This window comes from Ascaphus truei, unplaced genomic scaffold, assembly GCF_040206685.1.
Source record: "Ascaphus truei isolate aAscTru1 unplaced genomic scaffold, aAscTru1.hap1 HAP1_SCAFFOLD_1396, whole genome shotgun sequence".
Lineage (NCBI taxonomy): Eukaryota > Metazoa > Chordata > Amphibia > Anura > Ascaphidae > Ascaphus > Ascaphus truei.
The window spans coordinates 72,501-88,562 of NW_027454276.1; the positions used below are offsets into that span (position 1 = coordinate 72,501).

Here is a 16,062-nt window from a genome sequence, read left to right on the forward strand (position 1 = left end):
ATACATACTACTACCCTACAATACCCTATATCCCAGAGTCACACACAGAGAGACTGAGACAAAAGGCAGGAAGATAATACAATCAATGACTGAAGCAGCAGCAGCGCACCGTACGTCTCATGTGCATGCAGTAAGGAACAGCAGAACTACAGTAAATGAAAGGCCAATCATAAAAAAGGCAAATTATAGAAAACATCCCAAATTAAGGTCCTCATTAAGACCCTCTGGGGTCACCGTATTAAGATTATAGATAAGTCTTGCTTCCATTTGCAATAACAGTTTGTTCCTATTGCCGCCCCTGTTTGAAACACGTGCCTGTGCGATCGGCATGCACGGAACGTGGCCAGGCTGTGTTTCAGAGTTTTAAAGTGCCACTGGCTGGTGTTTCAACTCATCTTGGGCTGTGGTCTCCAAAAGTGCCTTCCTGATGGAGGAGCTGTGCATCGCAATTCGTTCTTTCAGCATTCTTGTGGTTTTCCCCACATAGTGCAGTCCGCAGGGGCATCTAATAATGTACACTACGGAGCGTGAGTCGCAGTTTAAGAAATGCGAGATTTTTATGTGAATACCACTGTGTGGGTGTGCACAGGTTTTACCTAATATTTTAAGTAATGGTGGGTGAAAAAGGCAACAATAAACCTCCACCGTTAGCATATCTATCTATATATTTTTCAAAACGTTGTATGTCTGTCCCAAAGGCCAATCTGATAAAGCCAATCTGATTGGTCAATTGGTCTGTCACTCACCCTCTGGCCAATCAGATTGGTCCGTGGACCAGCCCCGCCCCGCACGCCTCATTGGTCACACTCACCCACGCTGCCCGCTCCTCGGTGCCGCCACAGCCACCTCACCTCTCCTCTCCCCACATTCCCCCCCACACCCACAGCAAACCCCAGCCTCTGCACCGTGGGGCCAGCGGCGCCCGCTCCTCGGCGCCACAGCCTCACCTCAAACGCCCCCCTGCACCTCACGACACACCGCCTCCCGCCAAGTAACCGCCACCGCCGCCTCTCACACGTTGCTAGGTACCTCATCATCCCCCCCCACTCCCCCCCGCAGCCGGGCCGGGAAGCCGGGTGGCGCCAGCAGCTATCACCACCCCACAACCACCCCCTCCATGGCCGAGGTGGCGCCAGCAGGTATCGACCCCCGCCCGGACCAGCGGCCAGGCCGGGAAGCCGGGAACGCGAGCAGGTATCAACAACCACCCCCCACCCCCCACCCCCCCTTCGCGACAGGGCAGAGGAAAAAGCAGAGGGGGGGGTGAAGGGGGACACACAACAACAACAACAAACTGACTGACACACGAACTGCAACACGAACTGCCTGTCTGAAACACACACACACTGACACACAGACTGACAAACACACACACTGACTGACGCGCACACACAAACACACACACTGGCGCGCACATACACCCACTGACTGACGCACACACACCCACTGACTGACACACACACACACACTGACTGACACACACACTGACAGGCGCACACACTGACAGGCGCACACACACACCCTCTCACTGGCACACACACACACCCACTCACTGGCACACACACACACCCACTGACTGGCACACACACACACTGACTGACGCACACACACACACACACACACACACTGACTGACGCGCACACACTGACTGACGCGCATACAGACTGGCGCGCACACACACACCCACTGACTGACGTGCGCACACACACTGACTGACGCGCATACAGACTGGCACGCACACGCACATACACCCACTGACTGACGCGCACACACACTGACTGACGGACGCACACACACACTGACGCGCACACACTGACTGGCGCACACACACACCCACTCACTGGCACACACACCCACTGACTGACGCGCACACACACTGACTGACGGACGCACACACACACTGACTGACGGACGGACACACACACACACACTGACGCGCACACACTGACTGGCGCACACACACACCCACTCACTGGCACACACACCCACTGACTGGCGCACACACACACTGACTGACGCGCACACACACACACACACACACACTGGCACACACACCCACTGACTGACGCGCACACACTGACTGACGCGCATACAGACTGGCGCACACACACTGACTGACGGACGCACACACACACTGACTGACGGACGGACACACACACACACACTGACGCGCACACACTGACTGGCGCACACACACACCCACTCACTGGCACACACACCCACTGACTGGCGCACACACACACTGACTGACGCGCACACACACACACACACACACACACTGGCACACACACCCACTGACTGACGCGCACACACTGACTGACGCGCATACAGACTGACGCACACACACACTGACTGACGCACACACACACCCAATGACTGACGCTCGCACACACCTGCTGACTGACGCGCGCACACACTGACGCGCGCACACACACACACTGACGCGCACACACAGACTGGCGCGCGCACACATACACACACCTACCGACTGACACACACACACACACACTGACTGACGCACACACACCCACTGACTGACGCGCGCACACACCCACTGACTGACGCGCGCGCACACTGACTGACGCGCGCACACACACACACACACTGACGCGCAAACACAGACTGGTGCGAGCACACATACACACACCTACTGACTGACACACACACACACACACACACCCACTGACTGGCGCACACACACACACACACACACTGACTGACGCGCACACACTGACTGACGCGCATACAGACTGGCGCGCACACACCCACTGACTGACGTGCGCACACACTGACTGACGCGCATACAGACTGGCGCACACACACACCCACTGACTGACGCGCACACACCACTGACTGCCTTTCTGACGGACACACACACACACACACACACACTGACGCGCACACACTGACTGGCGCACACACACACCCACTCACTGGCACACACACCCACTGACTGGCGCACACACACACCCACTGACTGGCGCACACACACACTGACTGACGCGCGCACACACACACTGACTGACGCGCGCACACACACACACACTGACTGACGCGCACACACTGACTGACGCGCATACAGACTGGCGCGCACACACACACACACTGACTGACGCGCACACACTGACTGACGCGCATACAGACTGGCGCGCACACACACACCCACTGACTGACGTGCACACACTGATTGACGCATACAAACTGGCGCGCACACACACTGACTGACGCACACACATACCCTGACTGACGCGCACACACACCTACTGACTGACGCGCGCACACACTGACTGACGCGCACACACACACACACACTGACTGACGCGCACACACTGACTGACGCGCATACAGACTGGCGCGCACACACACACCTACTGACTGACACACACACACACACACACACACACACCCACTGACTGACACACACCCACTGACTGACACACACACACACACACTGACTGACGCGCACACACACACATACTGACTGAAGCTGTAAAGGAGGGGGGAACGGAGCTGGAAAGGGGTCGGGGGACCGGACCGGTAAATGGGGGGGGGGAGGGGGGACCGGACCTGTAAAGGGGGGGGGAGCTGGATTGATGGTAACGGGGGACAAACGGGGGAGACAGGGGAAGAGAGAGGGGGTAGACAGGGGAAGAGAGAGAGAGGGGGGGAGACAGGGAGAGAGAGAGGGGGGCAATTTTTCGGGGCTTTTTTCGGCAGCTGCCGAACTTGGCCACGCGCCAGCCACATCTTGCGGTTGCGCGCGGCCCGTTTCCCCATTCAGAGCTAATCCTTTGAACAATGGGAAGCGCCTGCGGCGCCAGAGGCGCCAGAAAAAAAAACCGGCCGCGTTTGCACAGGGTTTTAAATTACCCGCGGTGCAGGCTGCCTGAGAGTTAGTTTAGCCGCCACTGAATCAGTGATGATACCCATCAAGGTTGAAACATGTCTGTGAGTGGGTTTACTGGCTTTGCATCTCACCCCGGCCTATGCTTAAAAGCTGTTTAAAGCAGCATGCATTGGCTAAGGGTTGCTCTGTAATATGAGCTTGAGACAAAAGGTGGCACTGTGTGCTCATTTGCATGTCATTTCCCAGAATCCCTTGCTGCAGTGTAAGGCTAAGGTCCCGTTGCACGCGTCCGCACGGCTGGCTTGCTTGCCGGCGGTGCGTGCAACTCGCTGTACCGCGATCTGCGGTCTACAGGAAACTTCAGTAGTAGCGGGTGGGCGTGGCCAAACGGGTTGGGGGGGGGGTGCGGCCATGACGTGAGGGGGCGCGGCCATGACGTGGGGGGCCGGAGCGGGAGGTGGGCGGGAGTGGGAGGATTGACAGGGGGGGGGGGCGTGGCTTGAGCGGAGGGACCCGCTACTCTTCCCCCCCCTCCCTCCACGGGCTGCCACGGGCTGCCACGGGCTGCAGGTAAGTAAAAAAAACACACACACGCAGGCACTCATACATACATACATACATACATACACACACACACACAGACACACACACAGACAGAGACAGGCACTCACGCTGCTTTCACTCCACACTCCTCCCCGCTCCCCGAAGCCTCTCCTCCTCCCGCAGCCTCCCCTCCCCATTGGCTCACAGCCACACCACGTGACGCGTCGAAGCTAGGAAACACCATTCTCTGGTGTCTCCAGCGGCTGACGCGCTACAGCGTGTAGTCCGGGACCGGCTCGCGAGGATTCCCCTGCTGGTGGGGAACTCGCTACATTGCCGCCCGCGCCAACGAGCGCAGCGGGTCCCAGGCCTAAGTGCTGTGTGCTGGGCGATAATGGGGAAAGACAGGGTTGCAGACCTGTCTAAGACATGCAAATGAACATACAGTAATATTTCCATTTGCTCTATGCTTTACTGTGGGGGTTTTTTTGTCACTTTTTTTTAAATAATGTGTATGTATGTATATAGCCCCATCCTTTAGCTTCTTTGCATAGCCAGTTAATCAACCCCACACTGATGAGACCCATTAAGCTGTCTGTGGGTGGTTTTCTGGCTATGCACCTTAACCCTGGCTGTGCTCAAAGCTGTGACCATGCAGCAAGCTTAAGCCTATAGGGAACCATGTTAAAAATGGTTTTTGAAGCAAAAAGTGGCACTGTGTGCTCATTTGCATGTCATTTCCCAGAATCCCTTGCTGCAGTGGAAGTGCTGTGTGCTGGGTGATAATGGGGAAAGGCGGGGTTGCAGACCTGCCTAAGACATGCAGATGAGTATACAGTTGTATTTACATTTATATATATATATATATATATATATATATATATATGAAGCGCCAGTTCCGTACAATGAATAATATAAACTGGAATTTATTAATAACCAGAATAGTCTCAAGGACAATGCAAATCTGGTGTGTTTAAAAAGCAATATCAACTTGATGCACGGCCAATCAGCTACTCTGGTTGAGTCATTTTGGTGGGGATATGGGGGTATTTAAGGGATCCACTGGCCATTAGTCTCAAGCACCACCCTGAGGAAGGTCCCACGAGGACCGAAACGTTGGTCATGTTTGTGCTATGTTTATTTTTGAATACAAGTTTTCTTACTTACCTTTGAGTGCTGTCTTGTGTCTGCTCCTGCTGGAGTGGATTATCTCTCTCTCTCTCTCTCTCTCTTCTCTTCCTCTCCTCTTCCTCTCCTCTCTCTCCGTTTTAAGTTATGGTGGGTGGAAAAGGCAACAAGAAACCTCCACCGTATTGCATATAGCAAATAAAAAGGTCACTTGTGAGCACATTCACATGTCTTAGGCAGGTCTGCAAGCCTGCCTTTCACCATTATCCCCAGCACACAGTGCTTACAATGTGATGGTAAACACTACAGTCTTGAAAATGCAAAGCCAGCAGTACAACCAACCTCACACTGATGATACCTATTAAGGCTGAAACATGTCTGTGAGTGGTTTCTCTGGCTTTGCATCTGATTCCATGCTGTGATTTAAAGCTGTGTTAACAGCGAGCATTAGCTTATATGGGCTCCATGTAACAATGGTTTTTCAGACAACAGGTGACACGGTGTGCTCATTTGCATGTCATTTCCCAGAATCCCTTGCTGCAGTGGAAGCACTGTATGCTGGGGATAATGGTGAAAGGCAGACTTGCAGACCTGCCTAATACATGTGAATGTGCTCACAAGTGATCTTTTTATTTGCTATATATATATATATATATATATATATCTATATATCTCTATATACTAGCTGATATTCCCTGCGTTGCCCGCGATGTCTTTTTCCCGCACCCCCTCTCTCCCTCCGCACCCCCTGTCTCTCTCCGCTCCCCCTGTCTCTCTCCGCTCCCCCTGTCTCTCTCCGCTCCCCCTGTCTCTCTCTGCTCCCCCTGTCTCTCCGCTCCCCCTGTCTCTCTCCGCTCCCCGTGTCTCTCTCCGCTCCCCGTGTCTCTCTCCGCTCCCCGTGTCTCTCTCCGCTCCCCGTGTCTCTCTCCGCTCCCCCTGTCTCTCTCCGCTCCCCCTGTCTCTCTCCGCTCCTCCCCTCTCTCTCCGCTTCCCCCCCTCTCTCTCCGCTCCCCCCCTCTCTCTCCGCTCCCCCCTCTCTCTCCGCTCCCCCCCCCTCTCTCCGCTCCCCCCCTCTCTCCGCTCCCCCCTCTCTCTCCGCTCCCCCCTCTCTCTCCGCTCCCCCCTCTCTCTCCGCTCCCCCCTCTCTCTCCGCTCCCCCCTCTCTCTCCGCTCCCCCCTCTCCGCTCCCCCCTCTCTCTCCGCTCCCCCCTCTCTCTCCGCTCCCCCCCTCTCTCTCCGCTCCCCCTCTCTCTCTCTGCTCCCCCTCTCTCTCTCTGCTCCCCCTCTCTCTCTCCGCTCCCCCTCTCTCTCTCCGCTCCCCACTCTCTCTCTCCTTCCTCTCTCTCCCCCACTCTCTTTCTCCCCCTCCCTTCACAGCTCTGGTCCCCCTCCACCCCCCGTTCACAGCTCCGTTCCCCCCCCCCTTCACAGCTCCGTCCCCCCCCCCCTTCACAGCTCCGTTCCCCCCCCCCTTCACAGCTCCGTTCCCCCACACACTCTCTCACACTCTCTCTCACACACACTCTCTCTCACACATACACACACTCTCTCTCACACACACACTCTCTCTCTCACACACACTCTCTCTCACACACACACACACTCTCTCTCTCACACACACTCTCTCTCACACACACTCTCTCTCACACACACTCACTCTCACACACTCTCTCTCTCACACACTCTCTCTCTCACACTCTCTCTCTCTCACACACTCTCTCTCACACACTCTCTCTCTCACACACTCTCTCTCACGCACACTCTCTCTCAAACACACTCGCTCTCTCTCTCACACTCTCTCTCACACTCTCTCTCACACTCTCTCTCACACTCTCTCTCACGCGCTCTCTCACGCGCTCTCTCTCACGCGCTCTCTCTCTCACGCTCTCTCTCTCTCTCACGCGCTCTCTCTCTCTCACGCGCTCTCTCTCTCACGCGCTCTCTCTCACGCGCTCTCTCTCTCACGCGCTCTCTCTCTCACGCGCTCTCTCTCTCACGCGCTCTCTCTCTCACGCACACTCTTACATACACTCTCTCACACTCTCACACACACTCGCACTCTCACACACACTTGCACTCTCTCTCTCACAATCACTCACTCTCTCACACGCGCTCTCTCTCTCGCGCGCTCGCTCACACTCTCGCTCGCTCTCTCGCTCACTCTCTCACTCTCTCACACACACTCTCGCTCTCTCACTCTCTTACACACACTGTCACTCAGACACACACACACACACAGTCACTCAGACACACACATTTGAGCAAAATAAACTTGTTTATTTAAATACCGCACACGAGGGAAGGGGCGATTCCCTGAAAACGTTGTGCGTTTGCAACCTGCAAATAAAAGCGTTTATTATTGTAAAATGCTTGGTGTAAGACTGTGTTATAATAGTGCGGCAACCTGAGATATCCAGAGGCAAGTTTACACTACGTGGCACAAGTGGCATCCCGGCCGCTCTTCTACTGCCTGCCCCTCACACAGACAAACGCCAACCACTGCAGTGATCTAAACGGCGTGCGGGAAGATCTAAAACCTTCATCCTAACCGGGATATACAGAGTCACGGGTACCCAGGTCTGGGGAAGGATACACCAGCCTTCATTGAGGTGTGAGGTGTAGTTAAAGTGGGTTTGAGGTCCACCTCACTGTCCCATGTGAAATGTGTTGCCATGGGATGTAAGCGAAGTACAGAATGACATTGGGAAGTGTTGGGAAGTTGCGCGCAAGTGTTGGGCAGTGAGGCTACCGCAGCCATGCGCACCGTTATTCTCATCGCTGCCGCTGTGTTTGCTGTCCAGGAAGTGCTGAAGGCGTGTCGGACATACGTGACGAACTATCCCGAACATTACACCGTGCACGAGATCACGAGCATCACGGGAGGCAAGTTCATCACGGACCTGACATTGAAGCTGGAGAAGAGTCTTCTTAAACTGGTAATGTGTACCTATTACACTGGTAATGCGTCCGCTCCGACTGTAGGACATGCGTCCGCTCCGACTGTAGGACATGCTGTACCTATTACACTGGTAATGCGTCTGCTCCGACTGTAGGACATGCTGTACCTATTACACTGGTAATGCGTCCGCTCCGACTGTAGCACCTGCTGTACCTATTACACTGGTAATGTGTACCCCCCGACTGTAGCACCTGCTGTACCTATTACACTGGTAATGCGTACCCCCCGACTGTAGGACCTGCTGTACCTATTACACTGGTAATGCGTATCCCCCGACTGTAGCACCTGCTGTATCTATTACACTGGTAATGTTTTCCCCTCCGACTGTAGCACCTGCTGTACCTATTACACTGGTAATGTTTTCCCCTCCGACTGTAGGACCTGCTGTACCTATTACACTGGTAATGTTTTCCCCTCCGACTGTAGGACCTGCTGTACCTATTACACTGGTAATGCGTATCCCCCGACTGTAGCACCTGCTGTACCTATTACACTGGTAATGTTTTCCCCTCCGACTGTAGGACCTGCTGTACCTATTAAACTGGTAATGCGTCCCCTCCGACTGTAGCACCTGCTGTACCTATTACACTGGTAATGTGTACCCCCCGACTGTATGATCTGCTGTACCTATTATACTGGTAATGCGTATCCCCCGACTGTAGGACCTGCTGTACCTATTACACTGGTAATGCGTACCCCCCGACTGTAGCACCTGCTGTACCTATTACACTGGTAATGTTTTCCCCTCCGACTGTATGACCTGCTGTACCTATTATACTGGTAATGTTTTCCCCTCCGACTGTAGGACATGCTGTACCTATTACACTGGTAATGTGTCCCCTCCGACTGTAGGACCTGTGTGTCTCTCATATCCCCCTCTCCCTTCTCTCCTCTACGCTGCACATATTAACCCTTTATATATGTGACAGTGTCTCTCATATCCCCCTCTCCCTTCTCCCCTCTACGCTGCACATATTAACCCTTTATATATATGACAGTGTCTCTCATATCCCCCTCTCCCTTCTCCCCTCTAAGCTGCACATATTAACCCTTTATATATGTGACCGTGTCTCCCATATCCCCCTCTCCCTTCTCTCCTCTAAGCTGCACATATTAACCCTTTATATATATGACAGTGTCTCTCATATCCCCCTCTCCCTTCTCCCCTCTAAGCTGCACATATTAACCCTTTATTTATGGGACAGTCAGACATTTCTCTGTTTCCCAGGGCACAGTCCAGTTTGCGAGGATTGCGTTCCCCACCTCCGCACTGCTTCTCCCTGCCGATTTTCAGATGGTGGCTGAGTTGATGCCCCCCGCGAGTAAAGCTGCCATCCTGCACACGGTGAGTGAGTGAGTGAGTGAGTGAGTGGGGGGTTGGGGATGGAGACGTGGGGTCTGTTTGGGATGAATCTCGCCCGGTAAGTGTAGACTGCAGGAGATGTCGCTTATTAAACAGCGCATCGCAAGTCTGTGCCTTTCCCCCGGAACGCGACACAATGACATACAGGACAGGCCACCCTGTCCCTGCTGCAGCGCAGTGACACGTTCCTCCCGCAGCGCGCGGTGACACGTCCCTCCCGCCCCTCCTGCAGCGCGCGGTGACACGTCCCTCCCGCCCCTCCCGCAGCGCGCGGTGACACGTCCCTCCCGCCCCTCCTGCAGCGCGCGGTGACACGTCCCTCCTGTCCCTCCCGCAGTACGCAGGGACACGTCCCTCCTGTCCCTCCCGCAGCGCGCGGTGACACGTCCCTCCTGTCCCTCCCGCAGCACGCGGTGACACGTCCCTCCTGTCCCTCCCGCAGCGCGCGGTGACACGTCCCTCCTGTCCCTCCCGCAGCGCGCGGTGACACGTCCCTCCTATCTCTCCCGCAGCGCGCGGTGACACGTCCCTCCTGTCCCTCCCGCAGCGCGCGGTGACACGTCCCTCCTGTCCCTCCCGCAGCGCGCGGTGACACGTCCCTCCTGTCCCTCATGCAGCGCGCGGTGACACGTCCCTCCTGTCCCTCCCGCAGCGCGCGGTGACACGTCCCTCCTGTCCCTCCCGCAGCGCGCGGTGACACGTCCCTCCTGTCCCTCCCGCAGCGCGCGGTGACACGTCCCTCCTGTCCCTCCCGCACAGCGGTGACACGTCCCTCCTGTCCCTCCCGCAGCGCGCGGTGACACGTCCCTCCTGTCCCTCCCGCAGCGCGCGGTGACACGTCCCTCCTGTCCCTCATGCAGCGCGCGGTGACACGTCCCTCCTGTCCCTCCCGCACAGCGGTGACACGTCCCTCCTGTCCCTCCCGCAGCGCGCGGTGACACGTCCCTCCTGTCCCTCCCGCAGCGCGCGGTGACACGTCCCTCCTGTCCCTCCCGCAGCGCGCGGTGACACGTCCCTCCTGTCCCTCCCGCAGCGCGCGGTGACACGTCCCTCCTGTCCCTCCCGCAGCGCGCGGTGACACGTCCCTCCTGTCCCTCCCGCAGCGCGCGGTGACACGTCCCTCCTGTCCCTCCCGCATCGCGCGGTGACACGTCCCTCCTGTCCCTCCCGCAGCGCGCGGTGACACGTCCCTCCTGTCCCTCCCGCAGCGCGCGGTGACACGTCCCTCCTGTCCCTCCCGCAGCGCGCGGTGACACGTCCCTCCTGTCCCTCCCGCAGCGCGCGGTGACACGTCCCTCCTGTCCCTCCCGCAGCGCGCGGTGACACGTCCCTCCTGTCCCTCCCGCAGCGCGCGGTGACACGTCCCTCCTGTCCCTCCCGCAGCGCGCGGTGACACGTCCCTCCTGTCCCTCCCGCAGCGCGCGGTGACACCGTCCCTCCTGTCCCTCCCGCAGCGCGCGGTGACACGTCCCTCCTGTCCCTCCCGCAGCGCGCGGTGACACGTCCCTCCTGTCCCTCATGCAGCGCGCGGTGACACGTCCCTCCTGTCCCTCCCGCAGCGCGGTGACACGTCCCTCCTGTCCCTCCCGCACAGCGGTGACACGTCCCTCCTGTCCCTCCCACACAGCGCGCGGTGACACGTCCCTCCTGTCCCTCCCACACAGCGCGCGGTGACACGTCCCTCCTGTCCCTCCCGCAGCGCGCGGTGACACGTCCCTCCTGTCCCTCCCGCAGCGCGGTGACACGTCCCTCCTGTCCCTCCCGCAGCGCGGTGACACGTCCCTCCTGTCCCTCCCACACAGCGCGCGTGACACGTCCCTCCTGTCCCTCCCGCAGCGCGCGGTGACACGTCCCTCCTGTCCCTCCCGCACAGCGGTGACACGTCCCTCCTGTCCCTCCCGCAGCGCGCGGTGACACGTCCCTCCTGTCCCTCCCACACAGCGCGCGGTGACACGTCCCTCCTGTCCCTCCCGCAGCGCGCGGTGACACGTCCCTCCTATCCCTCCCGCAGCGCGCGGTGACACGTCCCTCCTGTCCCTCCCGCACAGCGGTGACACGTCCCTCCTGTCCCTCCCACACAGCGCGCGGTGACACCTCCCTCCTGTCCCTGTCGCAGCGCGCGGTGACACGTCCCTCCTGTCCCTCCCGCAGCGCGCGGTGACACACACACTGTGTGAGCTTTCCGTGGCTCGGTACGGATCGGTGTCACCGCCCCTCGTATTATTGGACGTGTCTTGTCCCCGCACGGGCCGGGTTACCGGTGCTCACTTCTTCCTTCTATTCCCCGAAGGCGGTGAGCTCCGATCCGAACGCTGCCAAGCTGGCTACAAAGTACCGCCCGCAGGTGGTGCTGACGGCCCAGGCGCTGTACGCCTTGCTCAATAACCACGCGGGCGGCTACAAGGAGCAGTGGGAGATCCCCGTACGTGTGCAGACCGTGTGCGCTGCAGGTAGGTGAGGGCGGGCCTGTGGGAAGGACTGCGAGGTGGGGGGCAGCGCAGGTGGGGGGCAGCGCAGGTGGGGGGCAGCGCAGGTGGGGGGCAGCGCAGGTGGGGGGCAGGCCCTTTTAATGAGGGAGGAAGAGGTCCTAGCAGAATGCTTGGGCCGGGTAGGCGCCCCCCCCACTCTCCTTCGCCGAGACCATGGGGGCTGTCCCAGCGCTCTTCCCCTGGTCAGCGGGTGTGGACGCGCGTGCCTCTTCCCCTGGTCAGCGGGTGTGGACGCGCGTGCCTCTTCCCCTGGTCAGCGGGTGTGGACGCGCGTGCCTCTTCCCCTGGTCAGCGGGTGTGGACGCGCGCGCCTCTTCCCCCGGTGAGCGGGTGCGGACGCGCGCGCGCGCCTCTTTCCCCCCCATCAACGCGCTCTCGCAGATACACCCCCCCAACCTCCACACACTCACACACGCGCTCTCGCACATACACCCCCCCAACCTCCACATACTCACACACGCGCTCTCGCACATACACCCCCCCCAACCTCCACACACTCACACACGCGCTCTCGCACATACACCCCCCCAACCTCCACATACTCACACACGCGCTCTCGCACATACACCCCCCCAACCTCCACATACTCACACACGCGCTCTCGCACATACACCCCCCTCCCACCTCCACACACACACGCTCTCGCACATACACCCCCTCCCACCTCCACACACACACGCTCTCGCACATACACCCCCCTCCACCTCCACACACACGCGCTCTCGCACATACACCCCCCCAACCTCCACACACACGCGCTCTCGCACATACACCCCCCTCCCACCTCCACACACACACGCTCTCGCACATACACCCCCCCTCCCACCTCCACACACACGCGCTCTCGCACATACACCTCCCACCTCCACACACGCGCTCTCGCACATACACCCCCCTCCCACCTCCACACACGCGCTCTCGCACATACACCCCCCCCACCTCCACACACACGCGCTCTCGCACATACACCCCCCTCCCACCTCCACACACGCGCTCTCTCGCACATACACCCCCCTCCCACCTCCACACACACGCGCTCTCGCACATACACCCCCCTCCCACCTCCACACACACGCTCTCGCACATACACCCCCCTCCCACCTCCACACACGCGCTCTCGCACATACACCCCCCCCTCCCACCTCCACACACGCGCTCTCGCACATACACCCCCCTCCCACCTCCACACACACGCGCTCTCGCACATACACCCCCCCTCCCACCTCCACACACACGCGCTCTCGCACATACACCCCCCTCCCTCCTCCACACACACGCTCTCGCACATACACCCCCCTCCCACCTCCACACACACGCGCTCTCGCACATACACCCCCCCTCCCACCTCCACACACACACGCGCTCTCGCACATACACCCCCCCTCCCACCTCCACACACGCGCTCTCGCACATACACCCCCCTCCCACCTCCACACACACACGCTCTCGCACATACACCCCTCCCACCTCCACACACACGCGCTCTCGCACATACAGCCCCCCTCCCACCTCCACACACACGCGCTCTCGCACATACACCCCCCTCCCACCTCCACACACACGCGCTCTCGCACATACACCCCCCCACCCCCCCTCCACCTCCACACACACGCGCTCTCGCACATACACCCCCTCCCACCTCCACACACACGCTCTCGCACATACACCCCCCTCCCACCTCCACACACACGCTCTCGCACATACACCCCCCTCCCACCTCCACACACACGCACTCTCGCACATACACCCCCCCTCCCACCTCCACACACACACGCGCTCTCGCACATACACCCCCCCCTCCCACCTCCACACACACGCGCTCTCGCACATACACCCCCCCCTCCCACCTCCACACGCGCTCTCGCACATACACCCCCCTCCCACCTCCACACACACACGCTCTCGCACATACACCCCCCCTCCCACCTCCACACACACGCGCTCTCGCACATACACCCCCCTCCCACCTCCACACACACGCGCTCTTGCACATACACCCCCCCTCCCACCTCCACACACACGCGCTCTCGCACATACACCCCCCTCCCACCTCCACACACGCGCTCTCGCACATACACCCCCCTCCCACCTCCACACACACGCGCTCTCGCACATACACCCCCCCCCCCTCCCACCTCCACACACACGCGCTCTCGCACATACACCCCCCCCTCCCACCTCCACACACACGCGCTCTCGCACATACACCCCCCCTCCCACCTCCACACACGCGCTCTCTCGCACACGCTCTCTCGTATCTCCTTTCCTCTAAGCCCATTTCCTACATCCCTTCCTTCTCTCGCCAGGGTCCGACCCCACTAAGGTGATTTACCTGGACTCCCCTCTTCCCAGGAAGCAGCAAAGTGTGAGGGAGAAGAACCAGATGTTCCACGAGGTTCCCTTGGACCTGTTCATGGCCAAGAAATCGGGCGTCCCCTTAAATATAATTAGGCTGGGCAGTGCTGAGGCGGAGCAGGTAATGTCCGTCTGCACACCGCACCATGAAATGTGTGTGTACGTGTGTGTGTACGTGTGTACGTGTGTGCGTGTGTGTGTGTACATGTGTATGTATGTGTGTAGGTCTCTAACTTCCCCACATCTAACCATGCTAATAGCCAAAATTTGTAGTATTTCCCTTTTTTTTTAAATGAATTAGCAGTTGAATTTTATGGGGAAGTGTTTGTAAATCACGTGTTTCCTTTCCCCTTATCCCCCCCCCCCCCCGTCCTTCTCAGAGACGATACAGAAAGGGGAGGGGGAGAGAGGGGCTTTGCCTGTGCAAACTCTTATTGAACACACAGACGTCAGACACAAGGAGCAGCGCGAGGAAATCAGCCCCCTCCCAAGTCTCAGCTCCCCGTGTTTCTATAATAACATTAATAAGGATTTAATCATACTTATAGGGGCAGATTTGGGTAACAAGACGTCAGTCACACAGATGTGACCCCTTAACCCTGTCACTGCCATTAGTACACTTTGTCCCTAGGAGGGACTGATCCCTTAACCCTGTCACTGCCATTAGTACACTTTGCCCCTAGGAGGGACTGACCCCTTAACCCTGTCACTGCCATTAGTGCACTTTGCTCCTAGGATGGGACTGACTTGAGATGGGGAAAGAAAACTTGACCACTAGGTGGCACCTCTGTATTACAAAATCTCAGAAGATGATCACGGCACTGAGGGAAACGTGGCACTAGTGGCGGCTCCTGTATGAGGAGGCCCTGAAGTGTCAGGATATCAGCAATGAAAATCCAGAGAGCACACCAAGCCTCCCCTCACCGCCATAACCGGGTCTCCCCCCCCCCCCCCCACCATAACTAGGTCTACCGCCCACACATCCCCGCCATCATAACCCGGTGTCTCTCCCCCCCCCCTCTCCCCACACCATAACCAGGTGTCTACCCCCCCCCCCAGACATACACAGGGAGAGGTAAATTAGCAGACACACACGCTCCCCCCCCCCCTCGTCTCTCGCCCCCCCCTCGTCTCTCGCCCCCCCCCTCGTCTCTCGCCCCCCCCCCTTCGTCTCTAGCCCCCCCCTCGTCTCTCGCCCCCCCCCTCGTCTCTTGCCCCTCCCCTCGTCTTTCGCCCCCCCCTCGTCTCTCGCCCCCCCTCGTCTCTCGCCCCCCCTCGTCTCTCGCTCCCCTGCGTCTCTCGCTCCCCCCGCGTCTCTCGCTCCCCTCGCGTCTCTCGCTCCCCTCGCGTCTCTCGCTCCCCCCCGCGTCTCTCGCTC

General features: G+C 58.6%; 1 protein-coding gene across 1 annotated transcript in view; it reads left to right on the forward strand.

Annotated features, from left to right (window-relative positions):
* The window catches only part of LOC142475806 (little elongation complex subunit 2-like), a gene marked incomplete at its 3' end in the record, with an annotated part of 74,921 nt that extends 60,116 nt beyond the window's left edge, over positions 1 to 14,805 (forward strand). Inside the window, exons 5-8 of the mRNA XM_075581540.1 lie at positions 8,320 to 8,454; positions 9,706 to 9,822; positions 12,131 to 12,290; positions 14,636 to 14,805. Of these exons, the coding sequence (XP_075437655.1) occupies positions 8,320 to 8,454; positions 9,706 to 9,822; positions 12,131 to 12,290; positions 14,636 to 14,805 (582 nt within the window). The remainder of the gene's footprint in view (positions 1 to 8,319; positions 8,455 to 9,705; positions 9,823 to 12,130; positions 12,291 to 14,635) is intronic.
* Positions 14,806 to 16,062: the final 1,257 nt, after the last annotated feature.